Source organism: Heterocephalus glaber, unplaced genomic scaffold (genome assembly GCF_053883595.1).
Source record: "Heterocephalus glaber isolate CG9 unplaced genomic scaffold, H.glaber_assembly_v1.0 deba00001509, whole genome shotgun sequence".
In the NCBI taxonomy this organism is placed as follows: domain Eukaryota; kingdom Metazoa; phylum Chordata; class Mammalia; order Rodentia; family Bathyergidae; genus Heterocephalus; species Heterocephalus glaber.
The window spans coordinates 1,164,827-1,181,879 of NW_028258325.1; the positions used below are offsets into that span (position 1 = coordinate 1,164,827).

Genomic DNA, 17,053 nt, shown 5'->3' on the forward strand with positions numbered 1-17,053 from the left:
AGAGCTGAACCCAAGGTCTTCACTCCGAGTCACACACCCAACTATTTTTCAGTTCTTAAATTTTGGAGACAGTTGCTAAGTCGCCGGGCTGAGCTCTAGCTTGAGATCTCCCTGCCGCAGCTTTCCTGAGTGCTAGGTTTTAGGCGAGCACTTCTACACTCAGCTGCATGTGTCCTTTTGTATCTGGCTTCTTTCATTCAGCACAATGTCCTCAAGGGTTATCCATATTGCAGCTAAAGTGTCAGAACTTCCTCTTAGGGACGAGTAACATTTCATTGTATGAATAGACCATGTTTTGCTGGTGGATTCGTCTGTTGAGTATTTTGAATAATGCCGTTATGAACATAGATGTGTCAGTATTTCTTCAAGACCCTGCTTTCTTTTGGATTGGTTGTTTTGTTCAGTGCTGTGACCCTAGCACCTACAATGTAGTGTCTGGTACACAGTGGGCATTCTAAAACATTTGAAAGAACGAAACATGAATGTTATGTCTCTTAGTCCCACTTAAATATTTTTCATCTCCTTATCAGCTTTTTCCTTGGTGATTTACTCAGATTTATCTTCTTACTATATTTTTAGCTATGTCTAGTCTGCTGCATTAAATTCAACAACTGAGTTTATTTCCGTGCCTGTTTTTTCTTTCCAAGTCTGAAGTTATGAAAACAGTAATTTCCTGTTCCTGTTCTGCAGAAGGTCTTCCATGGCACCCTGGGCCCTGCTCCCTGGGAACCCTCGTGGGTGGGTGAGGGCTGTGTTGCCTGGCCCAGCTTCTCTTGGCAGGGAGGTCCCGGGGGCGCCTAGGAGCAATCTCTGGGTTGCCTGCAGGGCTATGGGTGCCACCCTTCAGGGACCCATCTTGACATCAGTCCTTGCCTGGGGTTTGGGGTCACAGTCCTCTGAGGAGAGGGTGTGGCATTCAGACTCTCAGGTGACTCCACTCCTCGGGGCCCTGCTGGTCCTCAGTATATGGGGCTCAGTGATACTCACTGCCCCCGTGTGTGTCTGCCTGGCGGAGCCTTCTTGTCCTCCTTTATGTTTCAGAAGAAGCTGAGCCAGTCTGCTGTCCCAGGACGTGGGCTGAGAGGTCAATTGCCCAGGGCCCTGCAGCGCACTAAGCTGAAGTCAGCACAGTTCTGCACCTGAGCACTGCAGCTAGCATCCCTGTGACTTTTGTGACCTGCTGCAGGCTCTACAGAGAGCCTGCCAGACTCAGTGAGGCCCCTGCCTGGGGTTCTTTTCTGTATTTTAGCCACCATGGACAGCCTGTACCCCATAAGGCTTGGGGTGTGGTTACATCTTTATTTCTAGAGCTGGGGTTTCCCTTTCTTGTTTTGAGTTAGGGATGACAGCTACCTTTAGCTACCTTTACCAGAAATCTTCTATATTCTACTAATGTGATAACATTTATAAAGTTCCTGATTTTTTTCCAATGCAAAACATTTTAATGGGTTGTCAAATATACAGTTATTAGAATTATCTAAATATTACTTATAAAAATTGGTATATCACATTAGATGATTCTATGAAATCACACAAATTACACATTGACATTAACCCCTCAAGTCCAAGAATGCCCATCAATAGTACAAATTGCAAACACACTAAAAAAAAAAACTGTGGCCGGGGATTTAGATGAGTGGTTTCACCACCTGCTGTGCAAGCGCAAGGACCAGAGTTCGATCCGCGGTACCCAAAAAAAATAAAAATTAAAAAAAAACTAAAGACATTAGACATTTAAACCAAAGTAACTATGACTAAATACATTCATTCATGAAGTACAAAAAAAATTAGCATTGCTGCACATAGTCACTAATAACATAATTTTAGGTCCAATTTCACATGCTTTCATTAATCCAGTACAATTCCCATGTAAAGTGTCTTTGTTCACACAATTTTTATTTATATGCAGGTGTGTCATACTTAAAGTCTATTTAACTTCATAATTAAATTGTTTATATTGTATGTGAACACCAGGCCAAAATTTAACCTCAGTAACAAAATTTAAAAATCAAAATTATTGAAAGTATATGCTGATTTAATTTTATGAACACTATTTCCTCTTATAGAGGTTATCAAAATACTGCATAAGAACTTCAGATTAGTAAAAGATGGTGGCTCCAATCTTCCTAAAATAATAATAAACATTTTAAGTTATAATACAATCATTCTGTGAATCAAAAAGTAATTTCACATTGCCCTAATTAAAATACTAGTTATTTGAAGGTAAGACTGAGGCCTAAAATATTTCCTTGTGAATATGTAATGGAATGTGTTTCACAGTAATGTTATGTTAAAAAGCACTCAAAATGGGCAGAGGTAAACGTACCTTTACCAGTAAAAGTGAAAAATTAAGGCTTTTTCATGTGTTCTGTAACTACTACCTGAACTCAAGAATTGTTTTTTTTTTTTTTTTTTTGAGGCAGGATCTTGCTGTATATCTCAGACTGGTCTTGAATTCATTATGTAGTCCAAGCTGGCCTTGATCCTCCTGCCTCAGCCTCCCCAGTGCTGGGATTACAGGTGTGCACCACTACGCCTAGCTGGCTCCTGATATTGAATCATCCTTACATTTTTGGATAAATCCTTTTCGTCCATAGTATCATTTTTTGTTTTTTGTGGGTTTTTTTTGGTACTGGGGATCAAACTCGGGTCCTTGTGCTTGTGCAGCAGGTGGTGAAACCACTGAGCTAAATCCCCGGCCCAATAGTATCATTTTAATACTGAAATGCCTGGGTTTGATTTCCTTCTATTTTGTATTATTTATTACAATCTGACAGACTGATTTTGAGTTGTATCTTTTTTGGGGGGGGTACCAGGGATCGAACTCGGGACCTTGGGCTTGCTAGGCAGGTGCCGGCGCCACTGTGCTAAATCCCTGGCCCAAGTTGTATCTTATTTTCCTCTAGTTCTGGTAGGAGGATTCTGCCAGCCTTGCATAATATTGTAGGAAACTTGCCATTGTTTTCTGTGTTGTGTGTTTCCTACACCTATAAATAACTTACACAGTAGGAATGAAATACTTGCATGGTAAATAATGGCCTGCATCAAATGGGCTGAGCTGTGTTTGTACATTCCAGCACGGGGAAAGAGGCATGTTGACTGGTCAGAAGCAGGGCAGAGTGACAGGGTAGCATTTCCACCATGGCCACATCTGATGCGTGTGCGTTAATGGAACATATCACAGACCCAGGAGAATAAATGGACCCTTTACTGGGGAATGCAGCACTTCATCCTGTGGAGGCGATGCCTGAGGAGGTGGCTGCATCTGAGTGCTGTCTACTTTGGCTCCCTGAGGGCTGGGATGTGTGTAGGGCAGCATTGGTTGTGTGGCCCCCACTCCTTGTTGAGCCGTGGGGGCCTCTCACTTCCTCCTTCCCTCTCAGGGCTAGAGATGGCCTTGAAGTGGGAGCCCCAGAGGGAGCCAAGAACTATTCTCTATAGTGTTTGCTTTTCCATCAACAGGACCTGCAGCTCCTGGGGCAGAGGCTGAGGGGGATGTGTGTCTGTCCTGGAGTTCTTTGTGCTTTTCTGCATCTGAGATCGCCCTCCTTCTCTGCCACCTTCCCCATACACAAAGGTTGTTCATCGAAGGAGTGGAGAAGCACACGATTGAAGCTCACTGCTTGTTGTTTTTTCTTTAGTTACTGGGCTCTTCAGGTTTTCTACCTCATTTTAACTTTGATGGGTTTTATATTTTTCTTAAAATGCTAGATAGAGGCTGGGGATTTAGCTCAGTGGTTCTGCCGCCTGTCTCACAAACGCAAGGTCCTGATTTGATCCCCGGTACCAAAAAAAAAAAAATGCTAGAGGGCTGGGGATGTAGCACAGCGGCACTGCACCTGCCTGGCAAGAGCCAGGTCCTGAGTTTGATTCCTGGTACTGGAAAAAAAAAAAGCTAGATTAAAAAAAAATGCTTGTGAAAGAATTTTTATGTATTGGTATAACTGGTATAAAAAATGCCAACTTTCCAGTGTGGTGACACATGCTTGTAATCCCTAGGACTCTGAGGGACTGAGGGAGGAAGATCTCAACAATTTATCAAGACTGTCTCAAAAAAAGGGGGAGCGGGGCTGGGGATGTAGTTTAGTGCAAAGGCCCTGGGTTCAGTTCCCGCTACTGAAAGACAAAAAGAAAAAAGCTTTCAGAAAGATGATGCGAATGTGAAGGTGGACCTCTCCCGAGGGCCCTAGAACAAAGCCCTAGGGAAGTGAGCAGCCCACACCCAGGTTAGGAGAAAAAGTGCACACGAGAAACAGGCCCCAGGCCCCACAGGTGAGAAAAGAGCTCCTGCCAAAGAAAGACCCACAGAGACCAGGTATTGAACATGTTCCTGGTTAAGTTCTAAGAGAAGCCAGAAACCCGCATTCTTTCTTAATTTTTTTTTTTTTTGGTACCGAGGATTGAACTCAGGTCCTTGCGCTTTTGCAGCAGGTGTCGAAACCACTGAGCTAAATCCCCAGCCAAGAAACCTGAATTCTTATGTAAAATACCCTGTACTTTTAATTTTTGATAACTGATCATATTAATCTGTTGGCGCTACCTTAGATTACTTATTTTTTTCCTTGTTGCTTTAGCTGTGATTATACTTTGTTCCCATGACTCATCCTAGTCTTCTTAGTGTTACTATTGTATCATTTTATTTAAATATAAGAACCTCGCAACTGTCTGGGTTTACTGCCCCCTTCCTGACACTTAGTTGTCATGTACATTATACTTAATGTAAATCAGAGCCCCTACAGGGCTACATACTTTGAGTTAGCTGTACCAACTTTAAACTGATAAGAACAAGTAGTATTATATTTATGCATTTCTAGAACCCTTAATTTCTTTGTGAAGACCTAAATTTTAGCCTGGTCCCTTATTTTCTTTCTTTCTTTTTTCTTTTTTTTTGTACCGGGGATCGAACTCAGGACCTTGCGCTTGCAAGGCAGGAGCCGGAACCACTGAGCTAACTCCCCGGCTCCTGGTCCCTTATTTTCCTTCCAAGCTGAAGGACTTCCTTTAGCCCTTTTCGGTAGTGTATATCTGCTGGTGACAACTTTGTATTTCTCTCAAAATATATTTACCCTTTTAAAATTCTTTTGGGGTACTGAGAATTGAACCAGGGAACCCTAAGCTACACCCTCAGCCTCTTTTCTGCCTCTCACTGAATTGGGGGAAATTTTTGGCTATATTTTCCCCCTGCAAAAAATTTTTTCTGCCTCATTCTTTCTCTCTTTTATTTCTGGATGGGAATTCAGACTTCTGACTTTTTTCCTCAGAATGCTAAAGCTGTTCCTTTTTATCTTAATTGTTTTGTGTTTTTGTTTTTTTAGTACCAGGGGATCGAACTTGGGTTCTTGCACTTGCAAGGCAGGCGGCGGAACCACTAAGCTAAATCCCCGGCTCGTTGTCTTAATTTTTTTGACTTCATCCTACTTTTTATTGATCTATTTTCAAGTTTTTTTACTTATTTCCAGTATGGTGTTGCACCAATGCATCGATACTTTGATTCCACATATAGTATTTCTTAGTTACAGAGGTTCCATTTGGTATTTTTCATACTTTCTTTTTCTGTGATGTAATTTCTAATGTATTTCTTCTTTAGGACTAGATTTTCCTTTATGTCCTTTAGCATTACTGTAATCGATGCTTTGAAATCCTTGTCTGTCAAATTTCAGTATTTGGACCATTTTGGGATTAGTTTATATTGTTTTTCTGTTTCTTATGTTTAGCAATTTTGGATTATATACTAGATACAGTATCATGAATGTTGTATCCACATTATGGATTCTGTTATATTCTTTTATTTTTTTTTGGTACTGGGGATCGAACTTGGGTCCTCGCTCTTGCACAGCAGGCGGCGAAACCACTGAGCTAAATCCCCGGCCCCTGTTATATTCTTATAAGTGGTTTTTGTCCAGCAGCCAGAATCCCATTTCAGTTACTTTATAAGCTTGGTGGCTTGGAAAGTACCAGATACAGGTGTCACCTGCACTTGGTGGATTGAGGTTTTGCCCCTCCAGGTGTTTTTTTCATGGTTTGTGAAGGGTTTGTAGTTCTCAACAGTGGGATGGCTAGTGATATTTGCTGAAGTGGAGCCTTCTCTGACACACCGTGCCTTTAAGAACTGTGACATGGCTGAGTGTGGTGGGGGACACTCAGGAGGCAGAGGCAGGAGGATTGTAGGTTTGAAGCAGCCTGGGCAACATAGTGAGACTGTCTGAAAAATAAAATTAAAAAGGGCCAAGGATGTAGGAGTCCCTGGGTTCAATCCCCAGCACCACAATAAATGAGCAAAGATAAACAAAACATTTTAATGTGTTTGTTGTTGCACAGGAAGCTAAGCTGAAACTTGGGCTGTTTTAATATTCTCCCTCTCTCCCCTTTCTCAGCTCCCTGGGTCTTCTATGGAGACACCAGTGACTGTTGCTTCATGTCAGGTTCTTTTCACCTTGACCCTGTGGACACTGTGGACCACTGTTCTGTTTTGTGGGCACTGTTCTGTTCGTTGGAGGGTGTTTGGCAGCAGGCTTGACCTCTCCCCAGGAGATGGTCAGCAACAGTGCCCAAGTGATGAGAACCAAGTGTTTCCTGGCAGGCCTGGATGCCCCCAAGGAGCAGAGTCACGCTGGTGGAGAACCATGCATTCTCCGTTCATGGGCACCTCCGCCCTTGCTGTTTTCAGCTGTGCTCCTGCTTCCAGTGCTGTTAGCTGCTGCCCTCTCAGAGGGTTTTGTTGGGAGTCCGGGATGGTGTGGCCTCAGTCTTCCTGGCTGAGCAGGTGTCCACCTGTTCCTGTCTCTGGGGGTTTTGACCCTTTATTGGCGTCTCCCAGAGGGGACTGATGGTGTGTGGTGAAGGTTCCATCACCACACTGCAGCCACGAGGTCTTCCTAAACGACCTCACCTGCAGTTGGTCTCATGTGGATGCTGTGGCCAACTCTTTCCTCCCTGTGGCAGGGTAGTGTGTACTGTGGCCCAGCAGTGGTACCCCTTGATAGTGAAACTTTGGGTGACAGATGAATAAAATGTGAGCATTGCACTTGCTGTTTCTGCACTTGCTGTCCCTTGACTGAGCATTTAATTTGGGCCTGTGCAAGAAGAGCTTTGGGCAGAGAGTAGAACACTGGACCGGCTCAGACCAGAGCTCACTGGAATGTGGTTGCATGCTCACTCTTGGCTTGCTTTGCTTTTTCTTTTCTTTTATTCCGTTTCATCAGTCTGGAGCTATACTGTGCTGGGAGTTGGAAAATCTGATTTTAAACCTTGCTGGGCAGGTGACCTTGGCATGCCTCAGCATCCTCCTCAGCTGTAGCGGAGTGCTTGGATGAGCTTTTTGCCCATTAGTGTTTATTTTGCTATGCTCCCCTGTTGTCCTTTTACCTAAGTCTGGTGTTAGCTGCCCACATACATTGATCTCTTTTTTTTTCTTCTGGTGCTGGGGATCGACATCAGCTCTTTGAAAGTGTTGGTGTGCTAGGGGGCCAGGTGGTAATCTGTGTCCAGAGTGAGTACGCAGGCTAGGTTGTGTCCTTGTCACATTGACTGTGGGTGGTAATGGCAGCTTGGAATTTCCCATCCTGACTGTCATGTTACCCCTTTTACACATGATTCCTTGTGGCCTCCTTTCAGATTTATCACTTTTTGATTCTGTGTCATTTTTGTGGTATTAGTTTCCTCCTGGAACCTAATTCATTATATAAAACATCATAAATTGCCTCACCGCCCCCCCATCACCACCCTCCACAAAGCTATACAGTAGAGGTGTTGGTGTACTTATCCTAGGCTTTAAATGTAATATGTTGCTTTTTCTCTCCCTCATTTAATTGTCTAGTGTTCTAAGAGCCGACGCATCTAGGCTGGATGGAATTTAGTATCAAAAAAAGTTCTCTTTCTGTGCAAAAAGTTGTAAAGTGCATAAAGATGAAGCAGGCACCAGAAATCCTTGGCAATACAAATGGAAAGACTCAGAACTGTGAAATGAATCGCGACTGTTCTGTATTCCTCAGCAAAGCTCAGCTTTCTAACAGCCTACAGGAGGGGGTCATGCAGAAGTTTAATGGCCACGATGCACTTCCCTTTATTCCAGCAGAGAAGTTGAAGGATCTTACTTCCTGTGTGTTCAATGGAGAACCTGGTGCTCCCGATGCCAAATTGTGTTTTGAGTCCCAGGAAGGAAAAGGAATTGGGACACCGCCCAACACTACCCCTATCAAAAATGGCTCTCCAGAAATCAAGCTGAAAATCACCAAAACATACATGAATGGGAAACCTCTCTTTGAATCTTCTATCTGTGGTGACAGTGCTGCTGATGTGTCTCAGTCAGAAGAAGATGGGCCGAAGTCGGAGAGCAAGGTGCGGAGGAGCAGGAAAAGGAGCATAAAGTACGACTCCTTGCTGGAGCAGGGCCTTGTGGAAGCAGCTCTGGTGTCCAAGATCTCGAGTCCTGCAGATAAAAAGGTGTGTGTGAGGGATTCAATTATGCCATGAAGGTACGGTGACAGCGGGACTATGTGGGGACATCTGCAATGGCAGCCAGAGACTGGGGGACAAGCTTGGTGCCACCAGCTGCCTTGGCCACGTGGGACTGCTGCCAATTGAGCCTTGGTTGCAGGGCACCTAAGTCCATAGCCACATGCTGGACCAGTTGAGAGGCCTAGAGCTTAAGTGTTTGGGATTAAAATGACGCAAAAAAGGGCCAGGGATTTAGCTCAGTGGTTCCGGTGCCTGCCTTGAAAGCACAAGGTCCCGAGTTTGTTCCCCGGTACCCAAATAAATAAATAAATTTTAAAAACGACGCAGAGGAGGCAGAACCAGTTTCTGAACCCAAGCCTGCCAGTTCCCGGGCCCTTGCTGGATGCCTTGAGCTGTGCTGTTTTCCTGGGTCTCCTTCCTGGAGGGCATTCTTCAGGCTGACACTTGGGCCTCCGGTGGGACTGAAGTCTGTGCTGCCTGGCGGTAGGGGCTGGCGGTGCTGTGCTGTGTAGAGGCCCCAGTGCCTGTCTTCTCCTCCACCAGGTGGTTTACCAGTTAGCTGCCTCCTTGAGGACCGGGATGTTCTTGGTTCCCAGTGCAGAGCCCAGCACTCTGAGCACCATTGAGTGTGGGTACACTCCCCCAGGCAGGAAGGAACCCTGCCTTCAGGTGGGGGTTGCTTGGTCCTGTTTATTCTGCAGATGCTTTGTGTCACACACTTCTGTGAGTGTAGGCCATGTAAACAGCAGAGGGACCTTAGCCTTGCAGAAGGAGGTAAGGACACCAGGCGGCTCCCTTCCCCCTTCTCACCCAGCAGGCTCGTGGCCTGGGCATCCTGGGTACTTGTTGGCCTTGACTGCGGCTCCAGGCCTCTGGGAGAAGTAGGGCAGGAACCCCAAATGGGTATGAGTTGGTGCCACAATAAAGTTGGAACATGTAGTTTACAATTATACTTGTGGGATTTTGTTTAGGAGTTCCACAGACAGAAGGAATAGTTGACGTTTCCTTGGAATCCTTAAAGTCATTAAGAGTGTAAGGGCTTAAAAACAGTGGCTTTTGGGTGCTCAGGAGCTACTTTGCTCCTCCTAATGTAATTTCAAAGGCAGACTTTTTTTTTTTTTTTTTTTTTTTGGTACCAGAGATCAAACTCAGGTGAGGCAGGCAGCAGAACCACTGAGCTAAATCCCCAGTCCTCAAAGGCAGACTTTAAAACACCCATTTAGTAGCCTGGGCTGATGGAATGGGCTTTGGAAATGCCCATGGATGTAGTGAACCTTATGTTTTACAGGAGGAGTAGCTTGTTCAAGTTGCCAGAAACCTGGCTTTTACTCCTAGCTCTGCCACTTGGTCTTGTTAAAACTTGGGGACGTTACCCACACTTTGACTCTCCACCTGCCTGGTGGGGTACACCTGGGATGTTGTGTGTCATCTCAGCGCTGAGGTCTTTTGAAAGCATGTAATGTGACTGTACCAGTCCTTGCCACCATGCTCATGCATCTCTGACAGCCAGTGAGATTTCAATTTCAGGGTGTCACCCTCAGCTCACAAGAGGAGGAAACTGAGGCCCAAAGCAGTTGCAGTGCTCTTAGGAGCTCACCCTCAGGAGGCTGTGGCCCTCCTAGAGAATAGAATGCATGGTGGCTTGGGGAGGACATTAGAGATGGAGAAACAGAAGCTCAGAGAGCTCTGAGCCCTTGAACATAGGGCTGGGGCTGGCCCTGCCTCGGCAGAGGGCTCTGCTGCTGGGTGAAGCACAAACTCTTGAGGATTGACAGACATGTGGCTAGGGGAAGGGTCAGTGTGGATTTGGGGTTCTGGAATTAAAGCACCATTAAAGACCATGCACCGGGCCAAAGGAGGTTACTAGAAGTCTTCTTAGTGCAGAGCTGCCCTGTGCAGACCCTTTAGGAGAGAGCGAGAGACACAGCAGCTGCCAGGAAGAGATATTGGGACTGTGATCTGAAACATAGCAAGAGGAGCACTGCTTTTTGGGGTCCATGTTTGTGTCGCTTATTTTTTTATTTTTATTTTTGGTGGTGTTGGGGATGCCAACAGGCATGCCAAACAAATGCTGTACCCCTAGCCCTCCATGTATGTTTGGACCTAGAGCCTGATTAATCTTCTGTTCTCTTTCAGATTCCAGTTAAGAAAGAGTCCTGCCCAAACACTGGCAGAGACAAAGACCACCTGTTGAAATACAGCGTGGGTGACTTGGTGTGGTCCAAAGTGTCGGGTTACCCTTGGTGGCCTTGCATGGTTTCTGCCGACCCACTCCTTCACAACCACACCAAACTTAAAGGTATTGCAGTTTTGGCTGTTTTTCCGTTTTCCTGTTTTGCACATAATCTTTCTCATCTCCGTGCTTCTTGCTTATGCTTCTTAAATGGCCCTATAGTAGTTCACTTTTGCAACTTTTCCTAAGGTCAGTGGTTGATTCAAACACTGCCATTTTTTTTGTTGCTGTTGTTTTGTCTTTTGAGACAGGCTCTTGCTGTGTAGCCCTGGCTGGCCTCGAACTCGAAGTGGTCCTCCTGCCTCAGCCTCCCAAGTGCTGGGGTTACAGGCACAAGCCACCAGGCCCAGTTACTCTGACATTTCTTAGGAGAAATGGTCTTTGCCTTGTGTTACTTTCAGGTTTTGTGATTTTTTTTTTTTCGGTACCAGGGATCAAACTCAGGACCTTGTGCTTGGGAGGCAGGCACGGTGCCGCTGAGCTACATCCCTGTGTTGATAATTTGTTCTTTGACTAGTACTGTGATTGCTTGTTTCAGCATGATTAACCAATCATATTTTACACTTTTGACTTATAAAAATGTCGAAGCTGGTCATATTAGCTGGTGGGAAGAGGAAAACAGTTAGAAATGGTCATTTTTGTCTTACAAAACCAGGGTAGATAAATTGGTAGATGAAACAGCTGAAGAACATATTCAGAAGGTAATATGTCACCAGTAAAGAGCCAATACTATAATAGACAACCCATAGATGGGTTTTGGTGGAAATGTAAGCAAAGATTGGCTGGTTTCAGATTCTTCTGGACAGTTCTTTCCACGTAGAGTTGGAATTTGGTTTGCAGAAGATGAGATGTGAGTTGAGTCGGGCTGAGCAGACCAGTGCCTACTGCCTGGCTGGACCTGGCCAGCACTCTGGCCTCGGACTGCCCATTAGTCACACTGTGTGACCACTCTGGGGGCCACAGGACTGTAACCTCTGCTGGTGTCTGCCAGAGGCCTGAGCTTCGGGGAGTGTATTTTGTCCACCTGGGCCTAGGTCCTCACCTTGTCACCTGTGTGCTGCATAGGCCTGTTGGCTGGTGTGGGTCAGGTAGCTGTGGGGCGTCGGTGATGGCAGTCCTTGTGGCAACCATAGACTGTAGTGGCGGGGTCAGGGTAATGGAGACCCCGAGTGTCCCCTTGGACCTGTGAGTGGCTGTGCTGTGCTGGGGGGCTCAGGGCCAGGTGGGCTCCGAGGGATCCCTGCCTGCCTCCAGTCTTGTCCCTGCCATGGGACCTTTGGGGTCCTGGCTTTGCCAGAAAGGAAGGGCCTCCCCAGAGGTGCCAGAGCCCCAGCATGAATGAACCTCAGGGCACGTAGATCTGGAGCGTGACAGAGAAGTAGAGTCTGCCACCCCTCTGAAGTGTGGTGTCACCCATGGGGCACACACTTTCTGCTCCAGTCCTGAGAGCCAGACACAGTCCCACTCAGCAGGTCTTTTGGTTGGTGTCATTTATCTTCACACACCATTGTGTCTGGGGAATTTTTAGTGTTTATACAGAGCTGTTGGAAAATTCCTCACTGGGATAGTGGTGTGCCATTTTCTACTGGTAGTTCCTTCGGTTTCTACTTAGCCTATTGTGGGGCTCTGGTGCCCCCCAGGGACGGAACTGGGAAGCTCCGGTGCAGTCATCTCTGTGCTCTGGCTCCCGGGGAGCTCTGATCTCTTGCCCTTGTGACTCTGCCCTGTGTGTCTTTTTCCTTCGGGGGCACCATCCTTGGCTGCCTCTCTGTGGCTGCTCTTCCTCCTGGAGCCTCAGCTGAGGCAGCCTTGTCTCTTGTGGGACCCATTCTGCATGTGAGGATGGCTGGGACAGGCTCCACCAAATCTGAAGGGGCAGGCAGCCCAGGGCCAGATGAGCTTTGGGGAGGAGCGAGGGGACATGGTGCTCAGCTGGGCACCAGGCTGGGAGAGGGGAGCACTGAGATCCCTGGACGGTGGGGGTGGACGCAGCAGGGCAGGTGCAGCAGTGGCACTGGGCTGGCCAGCTGGTAGGAGAGAAACAGAGCAGTGAGAGGTCACCTCTCTGGGTGGACCAAACGAAGTTCTGTAGATGAGAGACACCAGAAAGGAGAAAGTTGGATTATGTTATCAAATTTGTAGATTGGAAAGAACTTAAAAAGTGTTTTCATTTATTTCATAAACTTGACCAGACTATAGTAATAGCGTACTTTTTCCTATTATGACACGTCAAGATCATTTTTTGTGTCACTTTTTCCCCATTAAGTTTATTGGTACATTTTAGGTGTACAATACAGTTACATTCATCATTGGGATCTTGTACCTTTACATGATGTATCTTGGTTCTTATTTTTTCCCCATTTCCCCGCCCTCCCTTCAGCCCCTCCACCCTTCCCTATTTACAAAGACTTTGTTTCCATTTTTTCCATTTCTCATATTTTTTCGTTTCCCTTCTTTCCTTTCCCCTCCCCCTCCCACTTCCCCTACTCCTTTAGACCTTTTTTTCCTATTTCACGATATCAATTATACATTTTTATTCTTATTTACACTTTCAGTTTTTCACACCAGAGAAACTATTTGGTATTTACACAGGTGTGTCCTGTTTATTTCACTTAAGAGGATGGCCTCAATATGCATCCATTTAGCTATAAATATCTCTATAGTTTCTTGTTCTTTATGGCTGAGTAGTACTCCATTTTATAAAAAAAAACCCCACATCTTCTTTTTCCAGTCTCCAGTTGATGGGTGATTGGGCTGTTTCTAAGCTTTAGCTATTACAAACTATGCCTCTATAAACATGGGTGTACATATATTGCTGTGGTATGATTCTTTTAATTCTTTTGGGAAGATACCCAGCAGAGGAATAGCTGGGTCAAATAGGATCTCTAATTCTAGTTTTATGAGTTATCTCCATATTGATTTTCACAGTGGTTGCACTAGTCTGCACTCTCACCAACAGTGGAGAAGGGTTCCTTTGTCCCCACAGCCCCGCCAGCATTTGTTATTGATTGATTTTGTTTTTTTTTTTGTACCGGGGATCGAACTTGGGTCCTTGCACTTTTGAGGCAGGCACCGGAACCACTGAGCTAAATCCCCGGCCTGGTTAATTTCTTGAAAGCAGCCATTCTTTCTGGGGTGAGGTGGAATCTCAGTGTTGTTTTTATCTACATCTCTCGAATGACCAGTGATGTTGAACATATTTTCATATGTTTATTTGCTGCTTTTACTTCTTTGAGAAATGCCTGTTCATTTCAGATGCCCATTTTTGAATTGGGTCTTTATATTTAGGGGATCTGATTTTTTTTTTTAGTTTTTTACGTATTCTAGATAATAGACCTTTGTCTGAGGAACAGCTGGTAAATTCTTTCCCACATTGTAGGTTGTCTCTTAGCTCTGCTGGTGGTGTGTCTTCTGTGCAGAAGCTTTTCTTTTTCTTTTTTTTTTTGGTACCAGGGATTGAACTCGGGTCCTTCTGCTTGTGAGGCAGGTGGTGGAACCAGTGAGCTAAATCCCTGGCCCCCAGAAGCTTTTTATTAAGATGAGACCAGGTTGTTGATTCTCTGTGCTAGTTCCCGTGCTACTGAGGATTTGTAATTTGTTTATAGACACAATTTAAGTTCATATTATTTCATTATATGTACTATAAAATTTCTTTTTATTTATTTATTTATTTATTTTTGGTACTGGGGATCAAACTCGGGACCTTGCGCTTGCGAGGCAGGTGGCTGAACCACTGAGCTAAAATCCCCGGCCCTAAAATTTCTTCATTATAAAACTGCTATGACATATATCTTTCTTAAATAGTACTGGGGATTGAACCCAGAGCCTTTTCAGTGAGCTACATCCCCAGCTCTTTTTTTATTTTTTATTTTGAGACAAGTTCTCACTGCATTGCCCAAGCTGGGCTCTTAAGTTTCGATCTTCTTGCCTCAGCCCCCTAGAGTGCTGGGATTATAGGTGTGTGCCACCATGCTTGGCAGAGGCCCTGGGTTTGATCCCTAGCATCACCACCACAAAACAGAAACAAAAACAAAAACAAAGCAAAAAACCCACAAAAAGCCTTCATATTAAATGAAGTAATAAAAACGAAAAGATATCTTTAAAAATGCTACTGAAAGATTAATAGTGAGAAATCCCCTTTCCCTCTGGAAGTCATTATTTGAACTCTGGACGTTGCAGAGCAGTGGCGTTGCAGGTGTGCACACCTTGCCCAGCTCCACACGTGTGTTCTGAGAGTGCTGAAAGTTTGTTGGGGACGGGGCTCAGTGGTGAGAGCAGCTGTCACTTTCCACGCAGATTTTCTGTTGTCTTTTTATTGTAGAAAATGGGCACTAAACTCTCCAACCATTTCCCTCATTTTCTCTGTATAATTAAGTCAGTTTTAAATTAAAAATTATTTGTATAATTTAAGTTCTGGAAGTATTCAGTGAAAGGCCAAGTTGTGTACCATTAGTTTTCTTTTTGAGGAATCTTTTGTTTTTCTGGAGTTACTTACTGTGTTAAATGTCATACACTTTGGTGTCTGTAAAGCCTCCATTTTTTCTCAAGTATTTATCTCTCTGACTTTAACATTTATCCTGCGGGGTGTGGAATCCCAGCTACTCTGGGGGCTGAGACCGGAGGGTTGTAAATTTGAGGCCAGCCTCGGCAATTTAGTGACAGCCTGTCTGAGAAAAATTCAAAAATGGATGGGGGTGCAGCTCAGAACTCCCTTAATTTCTTATCCAGTACTGCCCAAAGCAAACAAAACACCAAAACCTCACTTTTATGTAATTTCTCCTGTTTGAGTACACGTACTTCTTTTCTTTCCACAAGAGGAAGAAAGCCTATGTGTGAGTCCTTGGGAACTCATCTCAGCCCTCTCCCCTTGCTGCCGCTGCGGCTACCTCTGCGAGACTTCTCTGGGTGGGCGGAAGCTCTTTGTGCCTTCTTTTCTCCCGGGGCGGGCGCTTGCTCCCTGGCCTGCGCTGCTCCTCTGTTTGCTGCGCCCACTCTCCTGAGGCGCCCGCATCGTTTCTGTAGTTTCATGTCCTTTCCTTATTGATTGCAGGAGTACATTCACATTTTCTTTGTTTTGTGGTGCTGGGAATGGGACCTGGGCTGCTAGGCAAGTGCTCTACCACTGTGCTGTATCCCCATCCCCAGGAGTGCATTCTCAACATTGGTAGAAAGCGTATGTAGAGCTGGGTGAAGTGGTGCACGCCTGTAATCCCAGCACTCTGGGAGGCTAAGGCAGGAGGATTGTAAGTTAGAGCCCAGCCTGGGTAACTTATCTGAAAAACAAAAGAGGCCTGGGTTTAATCCCCAGTACTGGGGAGCAAATAGGGTATGGGAGGTACATTTGATTTCCTGTGGTTCAGAGAATACTTTTCTGTCCTCATACTTGATAATCATGAGTGTGGAGTTTTGCATTGAGAATAATTCCTCTCATTATTAGAAGGCTCTACTCCAGGGCCAGGGATTTAGCTCAGTGGTTCTGCCACCTGCCTTGCAAGCACAAGGCCCTGAGTTCGATCCCCGGTACCAAAAAAGAAAAAGAAGGCTCTACTCTGTTTCCCTTCAGAACCAAGTCGGGCTGTACTTGTAGGACCTGTCACTGCACGCTTCCTATCACTGCATGATTTGCTCCTCTTCCATGGCTTCTGTCCTTCTGCTTGCTGCCAGCAGTGTGGATTTCACAAGGATGTGTCCTGCTCCTGGTGTTGGTGGTGAGGCCCTGGGCAAGAGTTTCAGTTCTGAGGCATGATTTTCTGTTGATCTGTGGAATTTCTCTGTCCCCCTCTCCAGAGAGGCTGTTGTTTGGGCATTGCACCTTCTGGACTGATCCTGTAGGTTTTTAATGGGAATGGTTATTTTTCATCTTAATCTTTTTCTTCTTTGGGAGGGATTTCTTATCTTCCAAGCTTGCTTGCATTTGTTGTTTGTTTGTTTAGGCAGTACTGGGGATTGAACCCCAGTACTCTTACTGAGTTGTTCAGGCTGGCCTCTCAAGAGTGCCAGGGTTACACGAATGCGCACCATGCCAGGACTTCCAAGTGTTTTTGATGAATTTTATTTTCTGCCTGTTTCTTTTCCTGTGCTCTCTCTCCATAGCCAGCCAGACTCTGTCCCTGCGGGGTGCCTCCTTCCTTGTGTTCTGCCTGTGACTCTGCAGGGCTGCCCTGAACTTCCTGTGTGCTTTGGGCTCATTTGTCGGGTTGGCTGCTGTGTGCAGAGCCTGTGGGAGGCTCTGGGCCCAGCCGCCACCCCCTCAGGGGTCTCTTGAGAGCCGTGTGCAGAGGCTTCTGCATGCGCCCTGCTTCCCTTGCTTGGCTCCGAGGCCGGCTCTTCCGGTTCCTCTGGGTTACCTCCTCTTGGGTTTGG

At 45.6% G+C, this 17,053-nt stretch overlaps 1 protein-coding gene across 10 annotated transcripts in view; it reads left to right on the forward strand.

The window, feature by feature from the left end:
• Nsd2 (nuclear receptor binding SET domain protein 2) overlaps positions 1 to 17,053 on the forward strand; it is a 78,231-nt gene that overhangs the window by 17,127 nt on the left and 44,051 nt on the right. For all 10 annotated transcript variants that reach the window (XR_015441396.1, XM_087187769.1, XM_087187771.1 and 7 more), the window contains 2 exons: positions 7,817 to 8,442; positions 10,594 to 10,756. Coding sequence is in view for 9 of the 10 variants with exons in the window: in XM_087187769.1 (XP_087043895.1) it covers positions 7,846 to 8,442; positions 10,594 to 10,756 (760 nt within the window). In the remaining variant the exon portion in view is untranslated. The remainder of the gene's footprint in view (positions 1 to 7,816; positions 8,443 to 10,593; positions 10,757 to 17,053) is intronic.